Raw genomic sequence first — 15,839 nt, 5'->3', positions numbered from 1 at the left:
TGGAGACTGCCAAATTAACCCCTAAGTCATCAGCATTTTGATACCCCTTTTCTGGTACCCCACCTCTTCCCACCACATCGCCTTAGTCCATAGGATGTTAGATTTCTCTCCCTTTCACTATTATAGGACCAAGAAAATGAAGGGGACCATCAAAGGGAAGAGAAACAGGGTTCCCAATTGATTTATATACTATCTGTCCCATTTCCTAATTTTCTACAAACAGGCGCTGATGAAAAATTATCCCTCCTCCTCCCTGCACTCCTACCCTAATCCACTGGGGTCTCTCTCTTTTTCTTTTTTTGCTGGGGCCTCTTAAATGCAGATAAAGAAAATATACCCTTTTGCTCTTTTCACAGCATTGACTCCAGTGGAGTTGAGATTCTGTCCTCAGAGCCTGGCAGCGCTGGTATACGGAAGAGATTTGGCAAGAAGTAAGTCTTGGAACCTTCAGCTAGAAACAGAGCTCTTGAGACTCCTGAGACCTGACCCCTCTCTTTGGGGATTGATCCCCAGGAAAGGGGTCAAGTGACTACCTAAACTCTAATTTTTCTGTTTTAACCAGCTTTTGAGATGGCCTCTCCTAACCAAATACTTCCAAAGGCATCCATCTCAAAAGTCAGTTACAATGTCAATTCCCGGATCAAGGAATGCCTAGGCTCCCAAATCTTTGGGAAAGGGAGTGGTGTCAAGCAGCATGTGCATGTGGAAAAGAGAAAGGGAGGGACGCTAGGAAAGTCACCTGTCTCCTGGATATTTTAAGTAGATGAGCAAAGAAAGGATTAAGGATCTGAAACTAGATGGAATAACCTGTACAATGGGGTGGGAGCTTGAGGATATACTGGGGAGATAGGAAGATAGCAGTCAGACTGAAAAAATTAAGCTAAAACTTTTCTCCTTGCTTTAATCTTCCCTCAGTCCCTGAAAAACCTCTCCTCAAGTTGATGTGCACAGGAAACAAAGTAGTATACATACTTTCACTGGGAAGTGGAGTTTGTGTGAGATCAGGGCAGCCTCCTTCGCACTTACAGGGTTATGTCATGTTTGCTTTGCCTTGGAGGAAGAGGTGGGGGAAAGAGGTCTCCATGCTTGGAAGGTTCTTCCTCTTCATCTCTCTTTGCTTCTAGGAATCCCAAGTGTCTTTCAAAGCTCAGTTCCAGCACTACCTCTTATATGACGCCTTCTCTTATCTCCCTTCAACTGCTAGTGCATTCCCTTTGCCCTCAAAATATCTTGTGTTTATTTTATATACTTACTTTTAAGTACATTTTAATTGATATCTTTTGTTTTTATACCAGCTGGATTTTTCCCCATTCCTACCACTTCCTAGAGAGTTAACCTTTCTAACAAAGAATTTATTTTATATTTACTTGCATATGTAAATGTTGTCTCCCCTGATACATTGTAAGCTCCTTGAAGGAAGGGCCTGTTTTATTTTTGTCTTCAAATCATTTTTTGCCTAGGAATGGTTGATTGATTGATTACCATTCTTCTAGGGCACACACGTATGCTCCACGGCTATATACAGAGGCCCAGAGGGAAAAGCTTCAAAGAGGTAAACTCTCTCAGAAGCTCCAGCAGTTTAAGCGCTTTGTGGAGAACTATCGTCGACATATTGTTTGCGTGGCTATCTTCTCTGCCATCTCTGCTGGGGTGTTTGCCGTGCAGGCTTACTGTGAGTGTCCCCAGGGTCTGGGCATTGGGGGAGGGGAGAAGGAATTGGCAGCAACTCTAATCCAAGAAAAAGAGTCTCTCCATGAGAATAAGGCACTACAGAGAGAAATGAGAGCCCTCCGATCCATTTAATCTGATGCAGGCAAAGAGGAATCAGTCAGTAAGCATTTATTAAATACCTACTGTAGACTAAGCACTAAGCTATGTCCTAGAGATCCAAATACAAAAATGAAATGTTCCCAGCCCTTAAGGATATTACACTCTGAGAAAACAGTATATACACAGTTCAGTATATACAAATGTACATACGTGTGTGTGTGTGTGTGTGTATTTATTTATTAAAATCACACAAATACAGGGTAGTTTTTTTCTGAGTGGGGGAAGGAGAGGCACTAGCAGCTAAAAGAATAAGAAAGATCACATGGAGGAAGTGGTATCTGAGCAGAGCTTGGAAGGTAATTAGGGATTCTAAGAGGCAGAGGTGAAGGAGGTGGGGAATACATTTCGGGCATGAGGGAGAGCTTGGAGTGAGAAAATGGAGTATTGGGTGTGAGGAACAGCCCGTAGTTTAGTTTGGTGGGAACAAAGAATGTCTGAAGAAGAGTGACAGGAAACAAGACTGGGAAGGGAGGATGGAATTAGATTGTGGAAGGCCGTAAATGCCAAATGGAGATGTTTGGATGTGATCCCCAGAATCAAAGATGGACCCTGAGGCTTCTTGAACAGGGGAGTGTCATCATCAGACCTAGATCTTTAGGAATATCACTCTAAATCAAACCGGAGAGTCTTGCTTTCACTATAATTCCTTTCAAATCTATGGTGTTACGATCACAGAGTTCTGTCCGTGGCAAGGCCTCACTCCCAAGAAGCCCCATGTTTCTGGGCTCCTATGATTTGCACCCCAAAGGCTTTGACACAGACGCCCCCACTCCAATGCTGCTTCTACTCTTTACCTCAGATTATGGCTTTGCCTCACCAAGCACGGGAATCTCACAAGTCACACTCGTGGGCATCATCATCTCCCGGGGCACGGCAGCCAGTATCTCCTTCATGTTCTCTTACATCCTGCTTACCATGTGCCGCAACCTCATCACCTTCCTACGGGAGACCTTCGTCAATCGCTATGTGCCCTTTGATGCTGCGGTGGACTTCCACCGTTGGATTGCCATGGCAGCTGTCATCCTAGCTAGTAAGTAACCCATGAAAGCATTCAGACCCTTCCCCCCCCATTCCTTCTTCTTCCTTCACTCGTCATTCAAGCCTCTGCTTTGATTCTCAGCTGTGATTGGAGAGTAGTACCCAAGTTGCCTTAAGCTGAGATGACTTTGGTGTTTAACTTTGAGCCAGCCTCAAAGAGGGCATAAGGAGAAGAGAAAAAGATCATACTATTTTTTAGGATTACAGATTTAGAGCTAGAAGTGATCTTAGAAGCCATTGAGGCCAACAACATTATTTTACAGATGAAGAAACTGAGGCATAGAAAGGTTAAGTGATGCCCAAGTCACTCAGCTAGTAAGTGTCTGAGATTGGATTTGAACCCAGATCTTCCTGACCAAGATCAATGCTCTATTTACTACTCCCCACAGTCTCTACTATATATATATCTGTCTCTGATTAATCTCATCTCTCTTTCTTAGTCTTCCTATTTCTCTGGCCCTACCTTTCTTTCACTTTTTCAGTCTCATTTCTCCTCCTATGTCTCTATATGAGAATGACCCTATATCTGTCTTTCACAGTCCTGCACAGTTGCGGCCATGTGGCAAACACCTACATCTTCTCAGTCAGTCCACTCAGCGTGCTCTCTTGCATCTTCCCACATGTCTTCGTGAATGACGGGTCAGTACAGATACAGACAAATCCCAGAGTCAAATGGGAATTACCACAGGGGGCTATGAGATAACTTGTATTCTTGGTAATTTCTGGAGGTAAGAGAGAGAGAACAGAAATGGCCCTAGAATCTCTACTTATTTGTCCAACCAGCTTTGTGGAGGTCACTGCGGCCCTGGGGGAATGTGACAAGAAGCCTTTGAGGAGTAACTCAATGGAACTACTTCTTGCTTCAAGTAGAAGCAACTATGTCTCTTTGGGCTGAGTGGCTAGCAATGGGTTTTTTGTGGAGCAGAGTTATGTCCCTCCTTTGGTTCTCTTCGGAACCAGAAGATGAAAGACATGGGGGCTTGGCAAGTTTGTCTAGCCTTTTTGGTTTATCACCTCTTCTTAAACAGAGCTGCCCCAGCACTCAACCTGGACCAGCTAGGGGGTAGGGCCAATCACACTTGAACCTATTATCTCTTCACTCCATCCCTCTCTTCCTAAGCCACTTGTAGGGTACACAAATGGTCTGGGGTGGGGGTGTGGAGACAGAGAGAGAGAGAGACAGAGACAGAGAGAGAAAGAGAAAATGTTGAGGCATTATCTCTTTCCCTGAAGAGATGGGCATCTTTCTAGGCTAGGTAAGGGCAGTCCTTTGTGGAAGATGCAGTTACCCTATGCCTCCACTCACCATTTCTGACTTCCCTAACCCAGACACCCCTCCCTGTCCATCATTCCCCTATATATGTTATTTTCTCCCATTAGAATGTAAGCTCCTTGAGGGCAGGGACTGCTTTGGTTTTGTATACACCATTCATACATCGTTATGAGAGGTTTAGCCAGGCATTAGCACTTGGAGTTGGAGGAGAGGAGGCACTTCATGAAACAATGACTAGACCTGAGCCCTTCTACTGGATGAGGCTTGTACTCTCCAGGATTCGAGACTCAGTCTCTCTTTATCCATCAGGTCCCAGCTGCCCCATAAGTACTATTGGTGGTTCTTTGAGAGTGTCCCAGGTAAGGAGAAGGGAGGTATAGGGGGCTCATAATAGGAGGGGAGAGGGGGATGTGTGAACCTTAGTTTCAGTATTTGTAAAGTAAGTGGGTTGAACTAGTAGACTTCTAGAGTCTCTTTCAAGCCCAACATTCTGTGATTCTCTGGTTTTCTTTTCTCCTTGTGTTTCTTAGTGTTTGTATACCTGTCTGCACTGGTAAAGGAGAAAGCTAATGAGATCCTCAAATGTCTATCCTTCCTTTTTGGGACACAAACTCACTTATCCATCTCTGTGGAAGTAGGCTGACTGAAGACTAGACCCACCCAGGGTCCATTTAGCTATCTGTCAGAGTATGCTCTGGGACCTTGGGAGGAATAAGCTAGCTGGTAGAGTGTATTTACTGGAGGAGAGGGCTCTCTTTCAACTCAAAATAGAACAAAGTAATGGAGGCTCAGTCATAGAGGTAAGGTCAAGGTCACTTCCATGGATTGACCCCCACTAACTCATCCCTTCCACTTCCCTAGGCATGTCAGGAGTGCTTCTACTAGCTGTCCTGGCTATCATGTACGTCTTCGCCTCCCAACACTTTCGCCGACGCAGTTTCCAAGCCTTCTGGCTGACACATCATCTCTACATCGTGCTCTACATCCTGGTAAGGGGTGACATGATTGAGGCAGGGCCTCAGAGAAAGAAATGAGTGTCCCAAAAGGAGGACAAGGATCCGCTACCTCCAGTCTCTGGTCATAGTGGAAACTTAGTCTAGACTAGGAGTCCTCATGCTTGAAATCAGCCTTGACCACCCTGGCAAGGGCCTGGTGTGAGACTGGAGAGAGGACAGAGCCAGGGAATACCAGTGGGTCTGAGCTCACCAGTGGGCTTTTTTTTTCCAGCTCATCATCCACGGAAGTTTTGCCCTAATCCAGTTGCCCAGTTTCTACCTTTACTTCCTGGTTCCAGCTATTATCTATTGTGGGGACAAGTTGGTGAGCTTGAGCCGGAAGAAGGTGAAGATCAGTGTGCTGAAGGCTGAGCTCCTGCCCTCAGGTATGGGGTTCTGCCTGGGCATGAGAACCCAACTTCTGGAGGACCATGGATTCACAGAGCCCCATGAGACAACCTTCACTCCTGCACCATCCCTGAAGAGTATCTCTTGTAGAGACACTATTGGAATTGGGCTTAAATTTCTGATAGGGAAAGATAATTGATAAATTGATAAATAATAGACTGAACTAACTTGTGGAGAAGATGAGGAAATGTAAAGACTTAGGTGTCCACACTAGTCAGTCAATCCCCATTAGTAAGTGCTTACTATGTGCCAGGCTCTGTACTTATACTGGGGATACAAAGAAAGGCAAAAAACAATCCTGCCCTTAAGGAGCTTAATAGGGGAGACAAGATGGAAATAACGAGGTACATATAAGATATATTATGAGGAAAGGGACGAGGCTGGGCCCCTTGTATTCCTCCTTTCATTGCCTCCACACTTCCATACACATATGTACGGTAATAGACAAAATGATGAGATGACCCAGAGAGAACTCCAACAGCCTCTCAGGAGTCTGGGATTCCCCAAGCCCTAGTGTCTCAGCCTCAGGACCCAGATCCAAAAGGCTCTGGTGTCTGAGATAAACCCTAGTGGGAGGAGGAACTGAAAGATAGAACATGGAGCATAGGAGCTCTGGAATCATCAAGTAGCTGGGCTCTTGGGTCATGCTGTTGCCTGTAAGCTTCTTCGGGCAAGGGACTGTTTTGCCTTTGTATCTCACAGTGCCTCACACAGGGCTTGGCACATAGAAGGTAATTAAATATTTGTTGATTAGTAGATTGAATTAGGAAAGGGTGAACCAGTGGCCTCAGGTCAACGTGGCTGCCTACTTCCTTGGCCAGTTCTCGCACTGACATTTCTCTGGCTCCTCAGGAACCTCATGGGTTGTAGGGATGGGAAGGGATCACTGCCAGCATTCATCTTTGAGAGGAATTCCTAAGGATGCCTTCTGATCTCGTTCATAATAGATCTTTGATCAATGTTTTATGTTTTATCAATGTTTTATCAATGGATTATATTAACCTCTGTCCTCTTTCCTGTTCTCTTTCCTACCAGGTGTGACCTACCTGCAGTTCCAGCGGCCCCAGGGCTTTGAGTACAAATCAGGGCAATGGGTACGCATTGCCAGTTTGTCCCTGGGTACCACCGAATACCATCCTTTCACACTCACCTCTGCGCCCCATGAGGACACACTCAGTCTGCACATCAGAGCTGTGGGACCTTGGACTACGCGACTTAGAGAGATCTACTCACTTCCACCAAGCAACAGCTATACATCATACCCTAAGGTATCTCTCCCCTTTCCCCTCCCCTGACTCTAGGGGCCAGAAATGCCAAATAATATCAGGATCCCTTCACCATACCCTGGGTATAACGGTACCAGATTCCCCAAAGATTACTTCTAGCTGTTACTTCCAGATGTTCTAAGATACTGAATGTCCTGAGTTGGGCAAAGAGGAAACAGGGGTGCCTCATTAGAAGCCAGCCCTTACTGACTCCCACATTAAGTCTCCTCTTCCCCTTCCTTTTCCCTTTCCCATTTCTGGCCTCACTGCCAGGTTGGGTAGACAGACTTTTCTTATCTCCCTCTTCCTCCCGGCAGCTGTACCTGGATGGCCCATTTGGAGAAGGCCATCAAGAGTGGCATAAGTTTGAGGTGTCTGTGCTGGTGGGTGGGGGCATTGGAGTAACCCCCTTTGCCTCCATCCTCAAAGATCTGGTCTTCAAGTCATCAATAAATAGCCAACTGCTTTGCAAGAAGGTAAGAGTCTCTCCCTAGTCCCACCTAGGCAGGAGGAGAGAGAGAATTATTCCCCCATATTGTTTCAGGGTGACATGGTAGCTGCTTTGGTCAATCATGGCAAATTTACAGTTTTCAATTCAATTCAACAAACATTTTTAAGACACTAACAATGTACCAGGCACACTCCTTGGGACATAAAGATCAAAAAACTCAAGGAGTTTACCTTCATTTGGGGTAGTAAGGAGAAAGCCCCAAGGGGAAAAGGAGGGGATATACAGCCCAGAATTTCTCTGCTGCTGGCATCTATTGGTTAGGCACCTCTTCCTCACTGTTTTGCTGTGGGAGGCTGGTGGGGAGCCTGAGAGAGATGTCATGGGTGCTAATAAGGGGCAGCCTAGTCTTGGGATCTCCTTGGATGGCAAATTCATCACCTGAGCATGACCTTGGTGTCCCAAGATCTATTTCATCTGGGTGACAAGGACCCAAAAGCAGTTTGAGTGGCTGGCAGACATCATCCGGGAGGTGGAGGAGAATGACCAGCAGGACCTGGTGTCTGTGCACATCTACATCACCCAGCTGGCTGAGAAGTTTGACCTTAGGACCACCATGTTGGTGAGGGCTGGCTGGGGTTCAAATCTGCACAGCCCTCACTCTGGCCAGCTTCCTTTTCTATCCCTCTCCCCTCCCCTGACTCTTTGCTTTTCACCCCAACCTCAGCATCTTTTTCTTGGGTTCTGTGCTCCATCTTTGGGTGTAGCCTGAGTTTCTCCCTTCCTTCTCTTAGTACATCTGTGAGCGGCACTTCCAGAAGGTGCTGAACCGCAGCCTCTTCACGGGCCTGCGCTCCATCACCCACTTTGGTCGTCCCCCCTTTGGCCCCTTCTTCAACTCACTGCAGGAGGTCCACCCAGAGGTGAGTCCCTAGCTCCCTGCTCTGAAACCCTGGAGGCAAACTCCATTCTATTCCCACCTTTGAACAGTCATCAGACAGATGGTTCCCATTTGTGTAGGGTGAAGTCTCCAGTTTGGAATTCCTATCATTACCCTCCATCCCACTAGAACTTCTAAGTCTAGGGTCAGGGTCCTATTCACTCTGCACTATAGTATCAGCCCTGGGAAGCCATTTCCTCCCTGGGGAGTCTGCAACCCTCAGCCTGTGGGTCTCTCTCTCCTCCAAACCGCTCCCAGGTGCAGAAGATTGGGGTGTTCAGCTGTGGCCCCCCTGGCATGACCAAGAATGTGGAAAAAGCCTGTCAACTCATCAATCGACAGGACCAGGCTCATTTCATACACCATTATGAGAACTTCTGACCAGCTCCATTTGGGTCCTGGAGATGGTGCAAAGCTTCATGAAGGAAGGCCCTAGCCCCAACCTCACCATGCTGCCATGTATATCTAGACCAGCTTCATGCCATATTATTGTGCTCCTGCCTCCCCTGAAAACCTGGAGCTTCAGTTCCACCTCCCACCCTGAGCCACCTGGGCATCTGATCAGTGAACATTCAACATAACTAGTCTGACCCAAACCCTCTCTGCTTCTAGGCTATCTTCACACCATCAGTGCACACATATGGCACCCTCTTCCCTAGCCCTTCCCCATTACTGCTCTCTCTTTTCCTCTGGGAGAGGTAAAATCAACATTACCGTTCCTGGAAAGGATGAGTCAATTAGTTGCCCTGTGGCTCCACTCACCATTCCTGACTTCCCTAACCCAGACACCCCTCCCTATCTACCATTTCCTTATATATGTTATTTTCCGCCATTAGAATGTAAGCTCCTTGAGGGCAGGGACTGCTTTGGTTTTTGTATTTATATCCCAGGTACCTAGCACAAGGGTTGGCATACAAGTTCTCAATAAATTTTTTTTCATTCATTCAAAGAAGCAGCATTTGCTCTGGTTCTTGACAGACAGATAGGATTTTGTCAAGAAGTAGGGGAGGAATTGCCTTGAATACCTTCCCCACTGTAGGGCAGAATGTCCTCTGCCCATTCTCTCTCAGGGGATTTCTCTTTCTGAACGACTTGAACACAGGGTGAGGAGGGGGAACCTTATCCTTCCAGGGTTCCACCTGGAGATCTAGACAGCCCCCTTATAAAACCATCTTTTCCTACCTTCCATAAGGATAGCATGTCAAGAACTGGTCATAGAGGATAAAAAAAAGAGTGGATGGGAGAAGGGGCTTCTTTCATGAGGAGGATTAGGATGAAATATTTGGTACCAAGGCCTTTTCAGTGATCTTTGCTGTTCCAGGTCTAAGTGACTTGTAGGAGAAGGGAGTCCTCTAAATACTCATCCCAGAGGTGGTAAACCCTAAAGGCTAGGCTGAACCTGATAAGCCCACATGGCTTTCTCTCTCTGGCTCCACAGAGACCTGGAGGAGGAACAGAGAGGATTTCCTATTCCTTGCCCCATTCTCTCATCATAAATTTCCACAGATGAGCCTGAATTGAGCTAATATTTGAGGAATATATTGCCAAGTATCTTCTCCTACCCCTCTCCATTCAATGCATCCTCCCTCCCCAACAGCGGTCATAGCTCCCTAGGAATAACCCATCTGGCTCTCCCTAACTCACCTTCTCTGTGCCCAGCATTGCTGGGACTAACTTTTCCCCTCCAATAAGGACCAGAGAAGTCTCTCTATTAATGCCGGTCACTACTTTATCTGAAACTTAAGGTCTTAAAGAACTGTCCAAAAAAAGAAAAAAGAAAGAATTATCCAGAGCCCTAGAAGGTTGAAGACTTGCCTAAGATCACATAGATAGTATCAGAGCCAGCTCGCACCCTCCCACCTGAGCATCTGATCAGTGAACATTCAACATAACTGGCCTTACCCAGACCCTCTCTGCTTCTAGGCTATCTTCACACCATCAGTACACAAATATGGCACCCTCTCCCTAGCCCCTCCCCATTACTGCGCTCTTTTCCTCTGGGAGAGGTAAAATCAACATTACCGTTCCTGGAAAGGACGAGTCAATTAGTTGCCCTATGGCTCCATTCACCATTCCTGACTTTCCTATTCCAGACACAGGGACAATCACTTTTATATAGTATCTCCAGCACTTAGCACAGTACCCGACACACAGCAGGCTCTTAATACATGATCGTTGATTAGGTACTAACACTATAGAGAGAAAGATCCTATCTCTGTCCATATGGAGCTTACAGGTTGTGTATGACATAAACACAGATAACTACAATGCAGGGTAGGTTATGTTGATCGTGGGGTTTTTATTTCACAGTCAATTTTTATGTAGGTGCCATGTACTACTAAGAAAAGGTATATTCCCTTCTATTCCCATTCAATTTTCTGCAGAGATCTAGCTAACTTTTCTAGAATTCTATTCACCCCTTCACTTCTTTCTCTCTTGTTTATTTTTTTTAGATTTATCTAGTTTCGAGAGGGGAAGGTGAGGTCCCTCATTAGTATACTTTTATTGTCTATTTCTTCCTGTAACTCATTTAGCTTCTCTTTTAAAAATTTAGATGCTGTATCATTTGATGCAGGATGTATGGTACCTTTTAACAAGATATACTTTCCTTCCTTATCTAGGGTAGGTTATGTTGAATACAACTCTTCCCCTATGCATAGTTGTGAATAGTGTCTCCTTTTCTATATATATATCTAGGTCATGTACCCATTTGGAACTTATTATAGAGCTTGTGTATATATGTATGTGTGACTGATTTTCTAAGATCCTCCACTCACACTTTATGTGATTAGCTCAGGCTGGAGATCAGAGAACTATATTCCAGGAATGGTAGAATTCAGAGAGTCAAGGACAGCATCATCCTAGTTTCTGGTGGTTCCTGGTATTCCTCCCATTAAAGAGGAACTCAAAATTTTCACCCTAATGTTCTCTAATACACCCTATACTATGAACTGGGGTTCAAAACCTAGCTCTGACATTCTGTATGATTCTGGGAAAGTCCTTTACCCTCACTAAACATCAGTTTCATTTGCTGTAAAAGGCAATCATTATTCTTGGACTACTACATTAAAAAGGTTTAAGTTTTTTAAGTTTTTTTTTAATAATCTGTAAACCTTAAAGTGGTTATCACTTGAAATACCAGTTCTTACCTTTTTTTTTATACTTTGACCCTAATCCCATTACTAGGATTACTGGGATTAGGAAATAAATCCATTACTGGAACTAGGAAATAAATAGATAGAGGAGGAAAAAAAGCCACATTTTCATAAAATGATGATTAACTTATTATTTCAGCCCTGCCTTGGATTATTACCTTGTCTAATCTCCTTCCTCATCTGTTATCAACTGAGTCAGAACAGTAAATTTTCATCTTACTGATAGCAGCTGGTCTTGGGAATTCTTAGCAACTATTCTCTAGCCTCAAATTCAGATAAAGTGCTATGGCGAGAGCAGGTCATGACAGCAAAGCTGGAATCAAGCCATTATACAGTCCAAATCCTCCACTTTAAGGATACTCAAATTGAAATAGCAATTTTATAGGTAGAAGTAAGGGTGGGGGAGGTGAGCTAGACAAGTATTCATTCGAGAAAGATCTGAAGATTTTAATGGACTACGAGCTCAATATGAAGTAGGTAGCACAACAAGGAGGCAAAAAAAAAGAAAAAGAAAAAGCTAATGTGATTTTACGCTGCACATTAAGAGAAGCAAAATGCCTAAAATGTCGGAGGTAATTGTACTACCATCCTGGTCAGACCACATCTGGATTACTGGGTTCAGTTCTGAGGAATATATTTTAAGGAATAGATTGCTAAACTGCAGAGTGTCCACAGCAGGGTTACCAGAATGGTGAAAACCCTTAATGAGAGTGCCAGTTGAGGATAGGTTGAAGGAACTGGGCATACTTAGCCTGGAGAAGGGAAGATTTAAAGGGGCAGATTAATTGTCTTTAAAGATCTAGACTAGAGCAAGGTTAGATGGAAGATGTGTCAGATTTATTCCACCTGGCACCAGAAGGCAGAACTAGGGGTGAGGGGGAAAAGTTGCAGAGAAGCAGAGTTAGGCTTGATGTCACTAGAAGTCTTCAAGTACAAGCTGAATGACCATTTAGCAGAGACGTTATTGAGGGGATTCTTGGTCAGGTACTGGTTGGGGTCCATGGACCTCTAGAGGTCCTTGGGTAGATTTTAAGGGATCCATGGACTTGGATGGGGAAAAAACTACAACTTCACTTCTACTAACCTTTGGCTTCCTTTGTATGTATATTATTTTATTCATTTAAAAATGTTATTCTGACAAGTCATTCAACAACTGATAAATAGTTAAAGGATAGGAACAGGCAGTTTTCAGATGAAGAAATTAAAGCTATCTATAGTCATGAAAAAATGCCCTAAATCACTACTGATTAGAGAAATTAAAATTAAAACAACTCTGAGGTACCACCTCACATGTATCAGATTGGCAAATATGACAAAAAAAGAAAATGACAAATGTTGGAGAAGATATGGGAAAATTGGAACACTAATGCACTGTTGGTGGAGTTGTGAACTGATCCAACTATTCTGGAGAACAGTTTGGAACTATACCCAAAGGGCTACAAAACTGTACATACCCTTTGATCCAGCAATACCACTACTAGGTCTATATCCCAAAGAGATCATAAAAAAGGGGACCCACACATACAGAAATATTTATGGTGGCTCTTTTTGTGGTGGCAGGGAATTGGAGGTTGAGGGGATGCCTAGCAATTGGGGAGTGGCTGAGCAGGTTGTGGTATGTGAATGTAATGGAATACTGTTGTGCTGTAAGAAATGATGAGCACATGAATTTCGGAGGCGCCTCGGGGGAACCTGCATGAACTGATGCTGGGTGGGGTGAGTAGAGCCAGAGTACCGTGCACAGTGGCAGCAGCACTGTGTGATGACTAACTCTGGTGGACTTGGCCCTTCTAAGACAATTCCAAAGGACTGAGGATGGAATATGCTGTTCACATCCAGAGAAAGAACTGTGAAGTCTGAGTGCAGATCAGAGCACACTATTTTTTCTTTTTTTTGTTTTTTGTTTTCTTTTTCGTGGTTTCCCCCTTTTGTTCTGATTCTTCTTTCATGGTACGACTAATGTGGAAATGTGTTTCATGTGATTGTGCATGTATACCCCCCAAAAAAACCCCCAAAAGGATATTAGTAGATAGCAGATTAATTGTATCAGTCTCAAATATAAACTTTACTATCAAACAAAAAAAAAGAAAGAAAAGACTGATGGAGGTTGTTTTTAATGCTCTATGGGAGAAATGTCCTTAAATATTTTCTTATAAACTCTGCTGAATACATTCTGTAGTGGGGAATAGATGTAATACAGATGCTTTCTGCTCCAAATTTCATTGATTTTTGTGCTGTTTTAATGCCACCAATGCTGATGGTATTTAGACAGAAATTATATAGTTGATATTTCCATTAAATGTTATTCTGGGAAGAAGCCCATAGGCTTCATCAGATTGCCAAAGGGGGCCAAGACACAAATAATAGTAATAGCTAACATTTTTATAGTACTTACTATGTGCTTGGCACTGTACTGGGCCAATTATTATCTCATTTAATCCTCCCCTCAACCCTGGGATATGGGTATTATTATTATCCCCACTTTAAACATGAAGAAACTGAGGACGTCAGAAGTTAAATGATTCACCCACAGTCACACAGCTAAGTTACTGTGTAAGGCCAGATTCGAGCTCAGGTCTTCCTGACTCCAGGCTTAGTGCTGTATGCATTGTACCACCTAACTGAGGTGGTTAAAAAAAGTATAAAAAAGCACTGAGTGGGAAGGGAGCTAAATTACCTGAGATTAAACAGTTACCTTTCTGGTCTGGCTTGTATCCTGAACCTCAAAAGAATATTATACTCCTTTTGTTTTTGTTAGTAGTTCAGTCATATCTGACTCTTTGGGACCCTATGGACCACAGCACACCAGGCTCTTCTATACTCCATAATCTCTCAAAGCCTGTCCAAGTTCACATTCGTTGCTGTCCTGACACTATTCATCTCATCCTCTGCTGTCCCCTTTTCCTTTTGCCTTCAATTTCCCCCAACATCAGGGTCTTTGCCAATGAGTTCTGTCCTCTCATGATGTGGTCAAAGTATTTAAGCTTCAGCTTTAGTATTTGACTTTTCAGTGAATAGCCTGAATTAATTTCTTTAAGTATTGACTGATTTGACCTCCTCGCTGTCCAAGGATGCTCAAAAGTCTTCTCTAGCACCAAGAATTCAAAAGCGTCGATTCTGTGCCTCTTCACTTTCCATATAGTCCAGCTCATAGTGCTACATTGCTACTGAAAAAAACCATAGCTTTGATTATATATATGGATCTTTGTTGGCAAGATGATATCTCTGCTTTTTAAGTATGCTGTTCAGATTTGCCATAGCTCCCCTTTCAAGGAGCATCTTTTAATTTCACAGCTGCAGCTGCCGCCTGCAGTGATCTTTGAGCCCAAGAATATAAAATCTGACCCTGCTTCCATTTCATCTCCCTCTATTTTGCAGAAGGTGATGGGACCAGATGCCAAGATCTTAGTTGTTTTTTTTTTTAATGTTAGCTTCGAGCTAGCTTTTACACTCTCCTCCTTCCACTCTCATCAAGAAGCTTATTAATTTTTCTTCACTTTTTGCCATCAGAGTCGTAACATCTGCATATCTGAAATTGTTGCTATTTCTCCTGGCAGCCATAATTTCAGATTTTGATTTGTCCATCCTGGCATTTTGCATGATGTACTCTGCATATAAATTAAATAAAGAAGGTGACAATATTCAGCCTTATTGTACTCTTTTTCCAATCTTAAGCCAATCAGTTATTCCATGTTCAGTTTTAACTGTTGCATCTTGACTTACATAGAGGTTCCTTGGGAGACAAGTAAGATGATCTTGTACTCCTGTCCCTTTGAGGACTCGCGATATTTTGTTGTGATCCACGTAGTCAAAGACATTAGTGTAGTCAATGAAGCAGAAATAGATGGTTTTTTCTGGAACTCTCTTGCTATCTTTTTTTTTTTGCATACACTTGTTTTTATTCTTACTACATGGAGTCAAAATACAAATAGACAGTATCCAATAACAACAGAAGAAGGGATAATAAAACATCTGCCAAGCAAGTGGACCTAGAAAACTCCTGTACCTTAGAAAAGTAATTTAGATAATATAGAAGCTGCTCTGACTCATAACTCCTAGGAAATGAACAGTTTGAGTTTGTTTACATCTCCAAAGTTGACATGCTATGGGGCGCTAGGTGACACAGTGGAAAGAGCTCCGGCCTTGGAGTCAGGAGGACTTGAGTTCAAATTCGGTCTCAGACATGTGACACTTACTAGCTGTATGACCCTGGGCAAGTCACAACCCCAATTGTCTCACCAAAAAGAAAAAAAAATTGACTCCCCAGTGAGCAGACAAAGGAAGGTCTAGTCTACTCAGTGTTTGACTCATACATCGAGCAAAGCACCTGAAGAAACTCTGGATTCAGGATTTCAGTTCAACCTTGACATGTAACACAGGCTCTGGAGGCAAGCGGAATTCCTGAAGATAATTCCCTTACTTTCTACATAATCCAGTGAATGTCGGCAATTTGGTCTCTAGTTTCTCTGCCTCTTCAAAACCAGTGC

General features: G+C 43.7%; 1 protein-coding gene across 1 annotated transcript in view; it reads left to right on the top strand.

Moving 5' to 3' along the window:
• The window catches only part of LOC110223721 (dual oxidase 2-like), a 28,472-nt gene extending 19,329 nt beyond the window's left edge, over positions 1-9,143 (top strand). Inside the window, 12 exon segments of the mRNA XM_021009394.2 lie at positions 357-431; positions 1,494-1,672; positions 2,630-2,860; positions 3,408-3,507; positions 4,451-4,500; positions 5,003-5,130; positions 5,369-5,522; positions 6,580-6,812; positions 7,127-7,285; positions 7,724-7,879; positions 8,052-8,180; positions 8,456-9,143. Coding sequence (XP_020865053.1) covers positions 357-431; positions 1,494-1,672; positions 2,630-2,860; positions 3,408-3,507; positions 4,451-4,500; positions 5,003-5,130; positions 5,369-5,522; positions 6,580-6,812; positions 7,127-7,285; positions 7,724-7,879; positions 8,052-8,180; positions 8,456-8,578 — 1,717 coding nt within the window. The 3' untranslated portion in view covers positions 8,579-9,143.
• The last annotated feature ends 6,696 nt before the right edge of the window (positions 9,144-15,839 follow it).

Source organism: Phascolarctos cinereus, unplaced genomic scaffold, assembly GCF_003287225.1.
Source record: "Phascolarctos cinereus isolate Bilbo 61053 unplaced genomic scaffold, phaCin_HiC Scaffold_3;HRSCAF=262, whole genome shotgun sequence".
NCBI lineage: Eukaryota > Metazoa > Chordata > Mammalia > Diprotodontia > Phascolarctidae > Phascolarctos > Phascolarctos cinereus.
The sequence above is the reverse complement of the archived record's forward strand: the minus strand, read 5'-3'. Positions and strand labels throughout refer to the sequence as shown.